This window comes from Zonotrichia albicollis, chromosome 4 (genome assembly GCF_047830755.1).
Source record: "Zonotrichia albicollis isolate bZonAlb1 chromosome 4, bZonAlb1.hap1, whole genome shotgun sequence".
Classification (NCBI taxonomy): domain Eukaryota; kingdom Metazoa; phylum Chordata; class Aves; order Passeriformes; family Passerellidae; genus Zonotrichia; species Zonotrichia albicollis.
The window spans coordinates 28,347,468-28,364,686 of NC_133822.1; the positions used below are offsets into that span (position 1 = coordinate 28,347,468).

General features: G+C 40.9%; 1 protein-coding gene across 1 annotated transcript in view; it reads right to left on the reverse strand.

The window, feature by feature from the left end:
• Positions 1 to 2,646: 2,646 nt before the first annotated feature.
• The window catches only part of ANO2 (anoctamin 2), a 158,112-nt gene continuing 143,539 nt past the window's right edge, over positions 2,647 to 17,219 (reverse strand). The window contains exons 21-25 of the mRNA XM_026796668.2: positions 14,406 to 14,558; positions 14,247 to 14,299; positions 12,109 to 12,290; positions 6,810 to 6,915; positions 2,647 to 5,376 (exon numbers count right to left, since the gene is read on the reverse strand). Coding sequence (XP_026652469.2) covers positions 5,095 to 5,376; positions 6,810 to 6,915; positions 12,109 to 12,290; positions 14,247 to 14,299; positions 14,406 to 14,558 — 776 coding nt within the window. The 3' untranslated portion in view covers positions 2,647 to 5,094. The remainder of the gene's footprint in view (positions 5,377 to 6,809; positions 6,916 to 12,108; positions 12,291 to 14,246; positions 14,300 to 14,405; positions 14,559 to 17,219) is intronic.

A 17,219-nucleotide genomic window follows, 5' to 3' on the forward strand; every position in this document is an offset into this window, starting at 1 on the left:
AATTAATAATTGAATTCATTTGCAGATGATGGGTAAAGGATGGGAACTGCAGGGAATATTCAGAGTTCTGGTGGCACTGGGGGATTTAGGACAGATCAAAACATGTTTAGTAAAAAACTTGTGCAGACCTTTCTTTGAAAAGAATGCATGTGGCTCATACAGACTCTATACTCGTTTTTTTGCTAAAAATATTCTTCAGCCTCCATTGTCTGCGGGCCTTTCAGATGAACCATGGACTGGTGGCCCTTGCAAGGTAAGAACTGGGAGTTCAGGTGTAAATCCTTCTCCTCTCCTACCTTTAAATGCAATTCTACTGTTGTATCTGAAATTTTGTGTTCCAGGACACACAAGACATCCAGTACAGGGGGTTCAGGAATTTACCTACAAAGATCAGCTCACAAACAAAACTGTTTTATTTTTTATTTTCAAAAGCAAAATAATTAGACTAGACGGGGAACACAGAGACCATCTGTGGTTAATTAAAGGGTGAGACTGCAGAGCAGCAACAGATGTTATACTGCTGTAGTCAGAGGAGTTTATTTCTAACAGTGGCAAATACTGTGTGTGGTGAACTGGGCATTTCCAACCACTTATTTAACAAGCAGACCTCCACAGAGGTCACCCTTTTCTTCTTGAAAAGAGGACAGGTTTGAGTGTCATTAATGTTGCAGGAGTAGTCTAGACAGCAAAGTTTTTTATATCCCAAGATGAGGACTGAAAAGCCAGTGATACCCATCACAAAAAAATGTATCTAGGGCTGGTGATTTAAAAAGTGGGCAAGATCTGCATGAAGAAGACATGACAGAAAAGGCCAACATTCCCACAGCTTCACTCAGTTCCTGAAAACCCCCTTTAAAACTAGAGATAAGCACAGGAAGAGGGTTCACGTGGCTGTGTGGATCAGATAGATCCTCTAACCGATGGCATTTGAGTATGGAGTGACTCTGGAGCAGGGAAGCTCCTTCCATCTGGGTCCATTTCTTCTCCTGAATAACTCCTCAGAGCTGTTTGACACTACCCTGCACCACCAGTCCCAGGAGAAGTTGCGGTAAACACAGCAGCAAACCGGAGTTTCTGCTGGACAGGTAAACACACCTCACATTGCCTGATCTGACAGGCTCACATCCAGCTGGAGCTGGTAAAGATTTATACAAGCCACTCCACTCCTCCTTTTTGTTGCTTCCTATTTGCACTGCTCTGATTAGATGTGGAGGTTCAAATATTCCTATTGATGAAGCCCCATGCATACAAGAGTTTGGATCTGGAGTTTTGGTACTAGCTGTAGCACCCAATGTGGTGCTAGCTACTCACACACACAGACATGCTGCTTTTCATTTGTTTGCCTGTTTAATTGTGGTTTCTACTTTATATCTGGATTGGTCCAAAACGGCCATGAAATTCTGCACTAAATTTGTATGCAATTCCTTCTCTGCTTACTTTTTTCCCCCTTTTCCCTGCAGAGATTTTAGCTGGTTTTCATTGCTAAAGCAAGGCGTGACAATAGCCCACAGGTTTTGTTACCCTTGTGCCTCTACTTGCATCTCTATCCCCTTGGTCCCCCATGGAGGCATCCCCATGCACATCTCTTCAAACAGCCATTCTCTGCTTCTGAAGCACAACTTATGGCAAGGGGGAGCTCTGTGGGTGGACTTAAAATTATCCTGCCGACAAAAACGGGGGAGATAAAGTCTGGCTTTGTCCAAAAAAGATAAGCTGGAACCTGAGAATGCCTAAATACCTGATCAGTGATCTACAATTATAGCAGCTGATGGGAAGCAGTGTCGGGAGAATCCAGAGGTTGCCATAGAAATACAACAAAGGGTGCAATCCTCAGGGAGTCCACCTGAGTCAGCTATCAAACCTGCTGGAATCCTCAGTGAATGAAACTCTCAAGTTTAAGGGGGAAACAGCAAGTGTATCAGAGATAAAGATAATTAAGCTGCTTGTCCCATTTGTGATACCAAGGGAGATCCCATCTGGACATCAGCCAGGATTGTTGTCATGCCTCTTTCCCAGCCTTGTTTGGGTGAAATATATAAACCTCAGAAGAACTTGCAAAGCATCAGTGTGCACCTGCTGGCTTCTCTAGTTCCTTGTGCCAGGAAATCAAGAACAACTTTATAATTTCTGGACCACAGGTAGCATTTCAGTTGCTTGTTATGGAAATCCTATGTAAACAACAGCCTCATGCACTCAACTTTGGAATAACATTTTTCTGATTGCTTTGGAGTGACTCACAGTTTTTAAAAAGGTATTTCCTGGGTGGAGGGAGAGTGTACAAAATGTACAAAATGGTGCTATTTTAAGGAAACCCTTAATTCTGAACATCCTTCATCGCTGTGCAACCTGTGTGCAATCCCTTTCTAAATCCATTTCTGCACACCCTCCCACATTTCTGGAAAAAGGAGAGGAAGAATTATGACAAACAAGATTGATATTTCTACTGTTTAGAAAGATATTTTTGCCCCTCAGAGGCTTTTTGGAGTGAAGAGATGTCCTGGTTTAGGGCAAATTTGGGAGAAAACCTCCAAAAGGGGGCCCCTCCAAAAAGCAAACCCACACAGCCCCTCCCCCCAACCAGTTCAGGAAGGATTCCTCGGACAGAAGTGGAAAGAACCTGTTTATTTAACAGGCAAAGCACTCCCCAGCACACAAAATGCACAATACCAGATAACAACACTCTTTCATTGCTCTGAAGAGATGACAAATTCAGAAAGTCTCTCTCAGGAATGGTCGCTCTGTTCTCAGTCCCTCCGGCGCTGGGGCAGCTGCTGCAGCCACACGGTGCAAACTCTCGGTGTTTCCAGGTCCCAGTCTGGAGCAGGTTCGAGTAGGTCCAAAAAAGGGAAAGGAGAAACAGTCCAGGGAAAATGTGGACTGCTTAGCTAAACTAACTAATGAGAAGAAGGAAAAAGCAAGAGCAAAGCAGAAGCAAGGGCGAGAGCAAAGTGAAAAGCCAAGCAAAAAGCAAAAGCAGCACTATGTACTGCCCTGTGTGTGTGTCCCACCAGCCGTGGGGGAGCAGGCTGATAACCAAAACCAAAACAAAACATTCACTCTTCAGAGCCAGTCTTGAAGGCACAGAACATGATATCCAGCATAAACAGAACACACAGATGGGGATACATGCATCATAACGTCACCTTGGGACAAGAGAATTGATTGAATTTCAAAAAACTAGGGTTGCAAAAAACAAGCACAGATACTTTCAAAGCCCCAACAGTTTCAAATCCCCAGGTCCAACAGTAGAGCATCCTCTTGGTGTAAAAGAGGGAATAGATGCTAATAATATTGACTCTCTTCATACATTTGACCATGGAATCACCAACAGGGCTTTGTTGGCATTTTGAAAGTAAAATAAGACAACTTGTTTTTGAGGAGATACCGTTCCCTCATTTAAATGTTGATCTTAGAAGGAAGAAATCAAAGGTTATGTCTCAGCCCTGTCACAGGTTTCCATAAAGGAGCCAAAGACTTAAAAAGCAAACAACAAACAAAGAAAAAAATCATTCAATCACCAAAAAAAATTAAAACGAAACAAGACAAGGAGTTTTGACAGGAAAAAAAGAGGAAAACCTTTGGAGAGGACTCACTTTTTTCAACAAAGTTAAACATTTGCGATTTTATTTCAGTTGACATTATCTTTTCAAATTCCATTTCTATGTTGAAGGAATACATAACACAAAAGTAAACTTTAAAAACAAAACTCCGAGATTTTTTTTTTCATTTCAGCCTGCCTGAAAAAGTTTTCCCATTTTGAGGTTCCTTAATTTGGGCACTGAATGAATAAAGAAATTATTTTTGCACCTCTCTTTATGTACCACAAGTTGTCACAGAGAACAATCTTCTAAGACATTAGTAAAATTTTGTAAAATTTTAGGCTTCAGATATATATACAATAACATTATTATGTTAAAAAGAAATCCTGACTAGAATAGCTGAAGCGGAAGTATTTCTTTTGGTTTGTATTTTTTCTGGTTTTGAAAGTATTGTTGAGAAGACAAAATGAGAAGAAAACCTTTTGTCCAGACGCTGAATTTCAAGCTGGGTTAGAGACAAAATCAACAGGAAAAGAAACAGATTTTTAAAGTTTAATTTTCATTAATGACAGGGTAAAGTTATTCCTTAAATGCTTGTAGGTGAAAGATTGGTTAGTGAATATGTTTACCTTCCAGTAAAATGCAGTTCTGCAAAATATTTTACTTTACAGTAAATCACAACAGCAGCAATTTTGGTTACTTTACATACAGTGTACATGGAGATGCCACATGATTTACAGGGCTTGATTCCGTTCTCACTCCTCAGCTTTGCACTGGTGGTTCAGTGGCATGATTCTTCTTGACACTAGCTGAATTCCAAGTCTAAGTGAGAGGAGAATCAAAATGCAAGGTTTGGTTTTTAGCTTTTTGTTCAGGACAATGGGTGCAAAGGAGCTCCCTGGTTCTGGGAGCTTCAGCCATTCTGATGGCCTCCCTGCTCATCAGCACATGCATTCCAGCTGCCGCTAAGCAAAGCACAATATATCCATACATGCAAGCGCCCAGTGACTTAAATTCCTTCTATTCCCACATCTCCCAGAGCCCTGCGTGCCCTCCAGAGGTGGCACCCTCTGGCAGTGTAGGTTAGGAAAGCACAGACTCCTTCAGACTCCATATGTTCTCAAACCCTCTGCTGGCAGCTGCAGCCAATGAGACCATGAGGTGTGTGCCGTTCTCCATGGTCAGTTCATCTCCAAAGACAGTCCAACCTGCCCAAGGATAGAGACTAGAGCAGGAGTGCCCCATCGGGCATCTGCAGGAGGAGGGATGGTTGCCAGGATAATTCCTGCCAAGAGAATTCCCGCATGCCTTCCCAACTCACATGCATTATCAGCTACAGCCCCACTATATCCCTTATCTCACAGTGATGAAATCTGGAAATGCTGCAGCCCAGAGGGCATTTAAACTGTAACAGAGCCACTCACATCTGGAGATTCTAAGGAAGCAAAAGAGCCTCCTTTTGCTCCCTGTCCCTTCTCTCCTTCCCTCATTCTAGGCTCAGTATCACACCATGTAGTAAGCAGAGGAAAGCACAGGCTGTTCCCTCCCTCAGGAGTCACACCACGGTGTGCTGTGAGCTGAAGGAGGTGAAGCTGCCCTTGGGGCTGCGGTGACACTGGGAGAAGCTGGCAGCTCTGGTCCTTCTGCTTTTGGTCCCGCTCCTGCGTTTCTGCTTGTCGTGTGCAATAAAGCTTTCGATCAGCTTCAGCTTTTCATGCTCTTCCTTCAGGAAGAAGTCAACAAGCACAGTCTTCTCCTTTTTGATCTGTTCACTGATGTCCTTGGGGATGTCAGGGATCATCCAGTCAACCAGAACACTGAGGAACATCACCAGGTTCTGCAAGAATAGCAGCAGATATGAAGCAAGCATGAAAAATCAAAAATATTCACACTGGAGCAAAACCAAACCTTTGTTATAGCTATGAGACAGATGTCAAACACATTTTGCTGGTGGTGTGTGGTATTAAGCAGTTGATCAAGGAGCAGCTCAGGTTTGTGCACAGCTACCCCTCAGTGTAGAGGCTGAACTAAACACGTGCTTCAGTTAGGTTTGAAATAGGAAAGGACGTGGAATCATCAAATAATCTATGGCCTTAGTAGCTAAAGCAACATTATTCTTTACAGGCATCCAAAGGTGCTCAGTTCTCATCATGCAATTCCTTGGTACTGAGTTCAGAATCCATTAATATAAGGACAATCCTCCAATACCATCAAAAACCCTGAAACACAAGGCAAAGATACGCAAGTGTGTTTCCAGTATGGCCTGAGCACACAGCAGACAACTTCCACCGCCATTCTGTCCTCGAATCCTTCTGTCTGCTGACAAGCAGGATTGTTTTTTACACTGCCACACTGGGCAAGCCAAAATCCCAAACCTCAGGTGTCAAGGTGATTACAGGTGCTGCTTATAACATCAAGCAGGAAGCAGACTGAGCAAAAAGTTTTGCTTGCTTGTGAAATCTTTAGGTAAGAAATGCTTTGAGGGTTTGTATTGTCATAGTGCTTTGAGAGGTGAGTTGTGTAATGCCTGGAAATGTGTGGGAGCAGTTGGCTGACAGGGCTGCTAGCATGAACTCTCCATCCCCATCCAAGACAATGGAGCCAATTAAGCAGGGAATGTTCTCTGGCAGAGCAGGCAGAGGGTTTGAAGCCCAGCAGAACCAGTTGCTTTCAAGTGCTTTGCAGCCAGTGGTGGAAAATTACTGAAGGCACGGTAAAGAAGCAGAAGAGGGCAATACAAACCAGGCAAGATTCATAGAAACTTGGGAACGCTTGGCAGGTGGGGAAAAAAAAAAGACAGATTTGAAAAAGAGGGATGGGCCCAATTTGGTTTTGGAAGGATCCCAGATCATTGAAGAGGGCAGAAGGAAGCCATTGGAAAGGCAAGCCATGATGGCAAATCCCTTGCTAATGAAATCCTCACACTGGGGACAATTTACTCTGCTCCATTCAAGAGAGTAGAAAAACCTTTCAATGATTTATTACTTCTGTTTATTTTTTGTTTTGGGTAAAGAACAACCGTTAACAAGCTTACACAGCATTTACGTGCTTTCTACAAGTGGTGCCTCTGAGAGTATGAAAGTTGACAAAGTCCACTTAAACATTCAAAAGCCTGGGGTAGTTTGGGGATCACTGCTAACACCAAGGGCTAAGGAGGCTGTGGATCTCGCTTTCCACGTCTATTAGACATGGGCTGGTTTGGAACATGCATTTGGATCCATCTATGATGATATTTCTGTGTCTGAAAGTGAAGCAACTCAGCAGACTTACCTGAAATAGAATCACAAAAGCCAAACGAGCAGACAAGACTGCCCAGTACTGCTTAGAAAACTCGTACTGGTGTGGGGACCAAGGTGGTTCTCTGTAGTCTTTGAACCTGGAGATGAAAACAGCTCAGTTATCACAGTTGCAGCAATTTCCTCCAGCACCAATTTCTGTGATTAGTGCATTTTCCGATCACAAAACTCAAAGAATCAAATCCTCCAGATGTTCTTACTTCAACCCCTATTATGAAATACAACTTTAGAATTAGAGCTGGACTACCTCCACTAAATTTAACACACTCAGTCTGGTTTTCACAGTTGTAACAAAGTCAGAACATTCTTTTAACTTTTGAAATGTCCAGATTTTAGGGAATTTACAGAAGTCCCCTTTATTTTATAATGTAAATTGACATCAATGTAGACATAATAAAATGCTGAAATGAAAGCAGAGAGATAGTCCAAGGCATTTTCAGACTGAAGGAGAGAAACCTGCATTAATTTCACCTGCAACTTGATTAATTTAGGGAATAATTCAGCCCACATAAAATGTGACTCATGCTTTGGTGATTCCTGTCTTTGCATTAACGAAAGGGGGAGCCATGGGGAAGGCACTTCCTAAATTAATTGTCTGGCCTTGGACAGGATAAAACAGAGCCTTAGTGGTTTGGTGTAAAGACTGTTGCTTTTAGTATTATCATCAATCATTTGGAAGTAAACAACAGGCTAATAAAAATCACAGATGCTCCTAAATTGGAAAGTTTTGCAAATAGCAGGAAACACAGAAAGCAGTGGAGACAGGGAACACAATGAAAATAATATGGGGAAACGGAAAATAATTTAAAATAAAACACTTGAAGGATTTTGAAGGGATAGTGTTTGAAAGTGGAGATAGCCTGAAGCTTGCAGAGGCTAGCAAGTTAGCACAAGTTTGAAATATGGCAGCAGGACAGTGCATGACTTGTAGGTGTATCAACAAAAGTCACAATGGTGCTGGGGCAGGGAATTAGCCTTCCTCTGAACAGCCCAGGTAAATCCACACCTGGATTACTGCATTCAGCCATTCAGCTGTTCCGATTCCGGGGGATGGGGGGGAAGGAAAAAAAAAAGAAAAAAAAAAAGGAAATCAAAGAAAAAGACAGCAACAAGTTAAACGTAGTTCAGGAGAACAGTACAAGGGCTGAGGAGATTGACTCATCAGGAAGATTAAAGAGCAGCACATGTATTGCTCCACTTTGGTAAGTAACAGCCACACTTGGACATGATAACCTTGCGCAAATTGTGCCCTTAGGACAGAAAGGGATAATTTAGTGCTGTTTCCAGTGTTTGACTAGGAGTAATGGGATGAAATTAAGAAAGGGAAAATCTGTTTTGAATACCACAAAACCCATCCTGACAGTAAGATTCATTAGACTGTGCAAAAGCCTCCATTGGGGAATAATGGAGAGGGTTCATATATAAAATCTGTCAGCTTCAGTTTGCAGGTGCGCTTGCCAAAATTACCTTCAGGTTCTACCCATATGGTTTTGCATGTTAAACTACACATTTGCAGTCCATGCATTCCCTACATCCTGCTGTTCCCCACCCCCAAGAAACTGAGTCTGGAATGCTGGATGTCATTCTGTGCTGCAGTTTCTGGAGACAAAGGACATGAGGTACAGCCCATGGGAAGGAGAATACCACTTTAAATTGGGGGCTGTGTTAATTTAGGGAAGAACTCCCTGGTCTGTGTTAGCCCCTGGATGGTTTTGCTCAGCAGTGCATGCACAAGTCCTGTCTTAGGATTCCTGTGCTGTTCCTGCATTGCCAGATCCCCCCCCCCCGGTACTTTTCTGTACATTGTGGACTCCCACATGTTGCTAGATCTGTATGAGTGCTGCATCAAGGGCCAAAGTCAGTTCCCTTGAACTTAATCTGCTTGAACATCAAAGCTAAGGAAAGCCACTGAGTTTCTTGTGGACTTTGCTGACCACTATAAATCAATCCCAGTCTTGAAATGGAGCCCAGGTTCACCTGGAAGGGTCACCAACTGTGATGGGTTTTCCATTTAATGCATTCTGAGCTTCACAAACTATGTAAGTATTGCAGGACATCAGACCCCTTGGAAATTTCACCTGGCTCAGCTGGGAATCACACTGCTTGTGATGCCTGAACCTACACTCAACAGAACACTAGCAAATGATTTATCGTGAAGGAAAATGTTGCCAGAGCTATAGATGAGGTAGCTGGGCCTCCTCCCCACCTCCTTTTTTAATTATTCTCTGGCACATGGGACTCCAAAGGGCCTTTTCTAACCCCTAGATTGTACAGGTAGTTTATTTTTTACAAAGACCATCTTTTTAGCTTAAGAAGCATTTGGACAATATCCTCCAATTTTTGTGTGATTTTTGGGGTCCTCTGTACAGGGTCAGGATTTGATGATCTTTGTGGGTCCCTTCCAACTCAGGATATTCTATGATTCTCTGATTCCCTCACCTCTTCAATACTTCACTCTTAAAATATTTGATTCAGCAGATACGGTAGGAACAGCAACCAAGCAGTGCTGCAAAGACAACTGTGTTTCCAAAATAGCAAGCAACTGTAATTCCACAGAAAAAGGACAAGAATATGAAGTGGTCAACGTGGTTGAAGAATAGAGCACAGAAAAGTTATCTGGAAGAATAGAAAAATGTGCACTGAAAGTGGAGAATTGTGGGAGAGGGGAAGCTGGGTGGAAGGAATTGAAGATAGAGCTAAGACAATGTTAATGTATTTCAGAAGTTTATTGTATGGGGGAAAAATGACTGGAAAAAAAAAAATCTAACTATGTATATAGGTGGAATTTCAAATCAGTCCAAATAAGCTAATCTGTTTAATTTCCTTCTTCAGCTGGCCTTTAGAAGAAATTGGTGAAAACATCCATAATCATAGAATCTGAGAATCTGCAGTGCAGGAGTAAAAAAATATTAGTCTGGGAAAAAAGGTATCATCCACCACTGATCATTAGGAACAGATGAGATGAATCCCATGACATTAAGAAAATAAATTTAAAGACACTTTAAAAAGTTGCTGAATGTTGGAGCAGACCCATGTTAAAGGAAAAGTCCCTTAAATGACTGCTGCTTCCTTTTTTCAGTGTGACCAGTATGTTTGTATGTACTCCATCATCATACAAGGCTACAAGGATTAAAAGGGAAAAACCAACAAAAATAACCCATATCTTAGCAAGATTTGCTACTATTTTGCCTTCAGCTATACATATTTTTCCCTGAAAGAGAAAAAGTAAAATTACAACTAATACTGTGCATGAGAACAGCTTTACAGCAACCTTTATTTGGAAACGGTGCCAAAGACTTCACAGCACTAAAAAAAATGCTGCTCTAAATATTTGAAGAATGTCTTCTGTATGTTCAGTGGCAGAGTTGTTTCTGGCTTGTTATGGTTATTTTTAAGATACCTAATCTCTGGCAATGCCCATAAGGAGAAAAATGCAGCCTCATTACAACCACATTTATTTCCAGAGGTCACAGAAATCTAAGAATAAGAGAGGTCAGCTTGTTCCCAATGCATTTGCCAGAAACAGAAATACAGATTTTATTTCCAGCTTGAGGGGCAGTGTTTGGTTGCCTGTCTCTTGGGACGCAAGTTAGAGATACCATACTTTATCACAGTGATAGCTCTGTCCAAAGCTGAGATTTTGGTAAGATTCAAATGAGGCAGATGATAATGAGAAACAGTGTTTGTGGAGGCTGACATATTTTCCGGAATGTCTCCTGATAAGAGAAATGTTCCCATAGTTCTGTCTTACTCATACTAACACTAATATTTTTCCTCTTCTCAGTCTCTCAGATGGTGTCATCAGGCAGGGACCACTTTTGAACACAGTGTAGATGATTCCCTTCTCCCTGTATTTGGGCTCTGTTGAGTATTTGGCTGTGTATGACCATACTAATGTGCAGAGCGCTTTTCACCCTGTTGTTAATGTACATATTTACAAACACACCAGCACTTACACATCTATAAACAGAGGCCAGTGGCTGGAACAAGGTAAAAGCAGCATACTGAAAGTAGCAAAATCACAGTGAAGTGGATCAAGATGCTTGTTGAAAGAAAACACATGCGAATTTAGGGATGAAAAATTAAAAAGTGCTAGAATGGAAAAGCATTTCACAGACTTACAGATCTGAAAGCCTGGAGATGCTGTATACTCTAACAGGGAACACTTTGCTAACAAGTCCCAGCTGCAAAAATGAGGAATTGCAGAGCTCACTAGCCTGTAAGTTGCTTAAAAATTAGGAGTGCATTCATCTGTCCTCTGCTGCAGTCAAGGTGAGAAGGTAGGTTCCCCACAAAGGCAATGCCAACAGCACTGCCAGAGTGACAGGGATAGATTTCTTTCCCTGTTTACCCTGCTTCCAGTGAAGAAACTGTGATGTGTCATTTTGTGGGTTATAGTTGGGCAAGATATATATCCCACTTAAAATCAGTGTGAAATATATTGCACATCAAAGCAAGGGATGAAAAACCACTCTACATTAAGGCTATCCTTAAATAAATGGAAGAGGAACTTTTATAATTATTTTGTGCCATTGCAGAGACCAAGCACAGGGTGATTTCAAGGGACTCAAGAAGGAAGGGGAGACAGGCTGTTGGGCTGTAATGCCTTAAGCCAGCTCTTTGAATTTCTGTATATTATTACAAAAATACCAAGTTACTTTGAAAGCTGGAGCCACATTAGTGATTTCTCATACAAACTGGAACTACTCTATAGGTATCTAGTATTTGGGACATATTTTAAATGAAGTTGAGCCTGTTTTCCCCAATCAGAAAAGATGTATCTGAAATAGAAGACAGGTACATGGTGACTGGTGCAGGTTCTAAAGGTAAGTATAATATATTGAAAACTCCTATCTCAGCAAGTAAGGACTGAATTTAATAAAGACAGAGAAAGCCTGTCATAAAATAAATAAAATCATAAAATAAAATCTGGTTCTAATTACTGGGTGTCCATTTAAAAAAATCATTCTTTTTAATGTATAAAGCTGTATCTGTCAGTAAAGAAAGTGTTAGTTTGCTTTTTTCTGTGGATCAAGTCTGTCTAAATTGTATATTTTGCCTTTTAATGCCCTGAGAAAAAACCTTTTAAAGACCTTGTAACACAGTGAAAATTCTCTAAAAGCAGCACTTCCAGAACCACATTTTCAAAGGGACATGAATATTGCTGAATATGTGGCCATATAAGTGAATTTTATCAATTCCCACTTTGAAAAATGACATAAGAGCCAAGGAAATTCCCTCAACTATGCAAACTGCCCTTACAAGTACTTTACCTGCAGAATAAAACCTCCTGTGCAAACAAGGAGTTTTCTGGCTGTGTCCCAGCCTTGAGCTGGCTGACATTGAAGTATGAGAGGGTGTGATTGATGAAGCCATGCATGGTTCCATTCTGGCTGTATGCATATTGATACATAAGGCGTGGGATGAAATCAGAGGTGACAGCAATGACAAAAGCCTGAGAGATGGAAAAACAAACAAAGAAATAAAAACAAACAAGCAAACAACAGCATCATGAATCTGTGTCTTCAGGTTAAGTAATTCATGGGAAAATTTTCATGTTCAGGTAAATTTAGAGTGATGGTGAAGGGAGTTACATGGTCAGAACTGGTACAGAATGAAGGGAGAGTTATATTGTGAGAATTGGTACTGAATATTTGCACAGTAATCTGCTCTATCTGTCCAAGGGAAGGCTCAGCTAAGGAAGAGGCAAAAGCAATTAATGGACTGTACATTGCTCCAATTCTTTTCATCTCTGGAGCCATTAGGAGGTTTATCACTAGTTTAAAAAAAACCTACAACAAGACCTAATAGCCAATTTGGGCTATATTTTGGTGTAGTTACACCAAACCTGTTGAGTGTAAATGTCCATTTACCCCTCAGCATGAGGATTCACACATCTCACACAGGTGGATCTCATGCACGTATTAAACCTTGTGAGACTGGTATCCCATAAATCTGGTGCAACTGTGAGGGCAATCAGTCACAGAAATCTCTACATCATACCAATAAGAATCCCTTTGATTTCTGCTCTGGTCTCTCTCCTGTTGGAGCAGGTCCAGAGGAGGCCATTAATATGGCCAGAGGGCTGAAGCCCCTGTGCTATGGAGACAGGCCAAAAGAATTTGGATTGTTCAGCCTGGAAAAGAAGAGAATTTAGGAGGAGACTTAGGAGCACCTTCCAATGCCTGAAGAGACTCCAAGAAACACTTTGACAGTGGTCTGGAGTGACAGAACAAGGGGTAATGGCTTCACACTGACAGAGAGCAGGTTTAGACTGGATATCATGAAGAAATTCTTCCCAGTGAGGGTGCTGAGGCCCTGACACAGATTACCCAGAGCAGCTGTGGCTGCCCAATCCCTGGAAGTGTCCAAGGCCAGGTTGGATGGGGCTCTGAGCAACCTGGGATAGAGGAAGGTATCCCTGCACATGGCACGGGCCTTGGAATGAGTTGATCTTTAATGTCCCATCCAACCCCAACCATTCTACAATCCTATGATGATTTAAAACTATATTTTGCTACATAATAATTTCCTGTTTCAATGTTATCCAGATGTAGAAACAGAATTGGGAATTCAGTATTTCTCTTTCAAACAGGTATGCACATATTTACATTTCTTTCAAGAAAAGGTATCTAATCATACTTTACTGGAATCCCCAGGAAATAAACATTTCCAGAGTTTGATCAACACAGGAAATAATCAAGGATCATAAATGTGCAAAGCGTATTCAGAGAAAAACAAGAGGTGGCAGAGTTTTTCTCCTCCAGCACAGCTCAGTGCTGGGCAGCTGAAGTCCGTGCCTGACAGTGAGATTATGGGGATGTGCAGGGTTCCACCTTAATTCCTGGAAACTGGAGAGCAGTGAGTGAACAATGTGAACTCCATCCAAATGAAACAACACTACCCTCTGGATGCATTAGAGTGCTGTGCTGTTGTGCTGGGAGCTATTTTATTAAAGAAATTGCATAACACCTCTCGACAAATTCTCCCTTCAGTAGTGAAAATCACCTCCCTTTCTAAAGAGCTTTGATATCTTTAATATCTCTTGTATTATTCCATGCCCCTAAAGGTATTTTCCAACTTAAATGATTCTATAGGATTATGATCCCTAGGCTAAAAACCCACTAGAAACTATTAGGATTAAAGTCCTAGGGCATGAGATTTTTTATCTTAAAGCATATAGAGGAAAATTTTATTTAGGGAATACATATAGCACAATAAACATAATATATCTGTATTCTTTTGTATTGGAGCAATTGAGAAAATTTGATGCCACTTTTAAATTATGTTGAAGGGGCAATAAAATATGAACAATTATAAAGAATAAATTATAAAGAATTTTAAATTACATTGAAGGAACAGTAGAAGCTCCCAAGATCATGGTTAGAAACTGGTGTAACCAAACACTTACATTAATAATGACTGAAAGCTTTCCAATACCACTCAAGATGTTATACCAAATACCTGTAAGTGAAAGAAAAAACTTATTAATGGGTTCATTATAAATTTTCTTCTTTGTTTAATTGTATTTTTGGTCTTATCTTCACTCCAATGCTCTTTCATTACTCACCTATATCTTTTTCTCTCACTGTGTCTGGCCTCCTCAGCTCAGTAACGAATTTTTTTGCATCAAGACGAACCTCGATGATGTTGTTCAGAAGGGCAAAGACAGGGGCCAGAGGGAAGGAGGCAACAAAGAGTGTGACAAAACCAAACTGAATAACTGGAGGAAAAAGAAAGACAATGTTTTTTGATAGCTTCTGAAGGGAGCAGCAAATTGTTCATGAGCTTTGTGCATAACCAACCCCATAAAATTCACTTCCCAGTTTGGTCCCAGGAATAAATATCCCAGAGTAGGTCTATGAAGACACAGAAGTTTGTCACTGTGCTTTTTGAATGTTTCCAATAAAGCTTCAAGCTGCTAGCACAAGCACAATCCAAAGGAAACAACAGATTTAATAAAGGACAAAGAGTTCAGAGTCTATTTCTCTGCATTTATACATAATGAACTGATTAGTCCATGCTGTTTCTTTCCTGTCCTTTCGCCTGTAAGGAAAATGATACACAATCAACCAAAAGGAGAAAAGCTACAAGGTGCCACTATTTCTCCTCAGCTTCTTTTGAAAAAGTTGGTAGAAGCCTGTGAAAAGCAAGAACAGAAAAGTCTCTGTGGATGCAGAAGCCAGTGGTGTTATGCAGCACTTTCATCCCTCCTTCTGCAACTGATATCCTCCAAGTTCAGAAATACTCCTCTTTAAAGCAAAACAAAGGTGAATTTTATATAAATATATATTAAAATATATATATTAAAATAATAAATCTGGCTGTGATCTACATCTCCCAGTTAAAAAAAAATATTAGCATAGAAGAAGTATTGGTGTGTTTCAATGCTCTATTTACTGTGGCTTCTTTTTTGGCAAATCCTTGTATAAGTTCTCTCTCCACTAAGGGAGGAATTGCATTTTTCTAAGAAAATAGCACAATATTCTGTGCACATAGCACAATATTATACTTAAAAATATTTTCCTTCAGCATTGTTGTCACAACCTACAACTAACTCTTGAAACAGTTTCCCCCAGGGCCTTCTCTCACATACACCTTTTTTTTTGTGTACAAGTCCTCAGATATTTCCCCTTTCTAATTTCAGGAACAATATATTTGCACATGAAAGTAAAGTCTCTGTATATCAATTATATGGCCATTAGAGTTTCATTCTTATTGTTTTGTTCTGAATTTAAGTGTATACATTAAGATGGAGCTATTTCAAAGCATAGAAACATCCTACCCTTGAAATCACACTTTCCTGACAATTTTATGTTCAGAGTCAGGAAAAGAAATTAACAAGGAAATAAAACCAGATGTTAAAGTAATGTCCCCAAAAACTGTGAAATGCTTAGAAAAATGCATAGCCCGAAAATATGCCTTATTTGGTTCTAAGTGAATTTAGCAGGAATACAGCTGGGAGGATTCTGTAAAAAAAAAAAAAAAAAAAAGAAGGAAAAAAAAAAAAAAAGAAGTGTGTGTAATGCTTTAAGAATAAACCACACATGCATTTGCTTTGATGTTGTTTGTAGCCCCTTCATTCATTGTCTGGCAAAATGCAGTTTAATTTTTTTTCAAGTTCATGAAAAAATGTTCAAGGTATGCAAAGGACTTTTGGATAATTGTCTAAATGTGTCTTCATAGAAAACTCTGCGCCAGAAGTGTTCATGTAGCCATCTTGAAATCTCTTCAACCTTCTCAATTCCTTCTTATGCAAGTGCAAATTATGCAAAAAGCAGGCAGGAAAAGCAATTCCAAAGCCAAACCCACAATTTGGATGGGGGTGTGCAACAAAACTAGCAAACAATTATTAAATGGAGGAGTCTTTGAACAGCCTAAGCAATTCACAGGTATTTGTAGAGTGTGATCAATGTTTCTGGAAACCTGAATAAATTAAAAAGAGAAGAATCTCTGTCCATTCCAGAGAATTTCTCTGTCCTAGAAATATTTACAATACTTTTAGGACACTCACACTCTTCCATCAAGGACAGTTGACACGAAGGTGTTCTCTTTTTTCCCTGAAAAACTCGATAGTAACCCTTAAATACCCTTTTTATGTTCACATTTCTGACACAAGGTCTCCATACAAAGGTTTTTACGTGTCCACTTACAGGGAAAATGGCTAAAGAGACTTGTGCCAGGAGCTGGACTTCTGGCCATCCATCCTGTTTCATCATTTTCCTACCCCCTGGTAGGGCAGCCTGGAGACATGAGAGATGAACATTGCCCAGGCTCATGGCACAAGCTGGAAAATAAAACAGTTGAAGGCTGGGTATAGTGGAAAGTCAGAGACATGGGAAACATCTTCTCCCAGGGCATCCAAGCAGGACCCTGGATGTGCTGTCACTTGTAAGATCCGTGTTTCTTGGGCTGTTGTTTGAGTCCACTCTGGCTAGCTATGGACCCTGGCCCACACAGTCTTACATGGACAAAAGCAAAAGAACAGAAACGCTCTTCTCACGTCAGAACAAGTGTCCTGTTTATTAGCTGGGGAAGGGACGCCTCAGACTCTGGCAACCCCCCAGGCAGAAAAGAGGGGGTTCCCTTCTTGCAGGGGACTTTTATACCCAAGGGAATGGGGGCGGGGGAAGAGGACTGTAGCCAGTGCGATACCATTGAGGAGGGGCGAGGGGAGGGGTAACCACCAGGGGATATAGGGCAGAGGGGTGAATGAGTGAGAGACCATGTGATGGGAGAAGGGAAATAACAATCCACGTGACATAACATACTCAGTGCAAATTTCAAATCACCCAGTGCAAAACAACTACTAAATAAACTCTTCAGTGCCATACAACAGTCACTGAGACAGAGCCTTCATCCTTCTGATGAGGGAAAAAGCCCA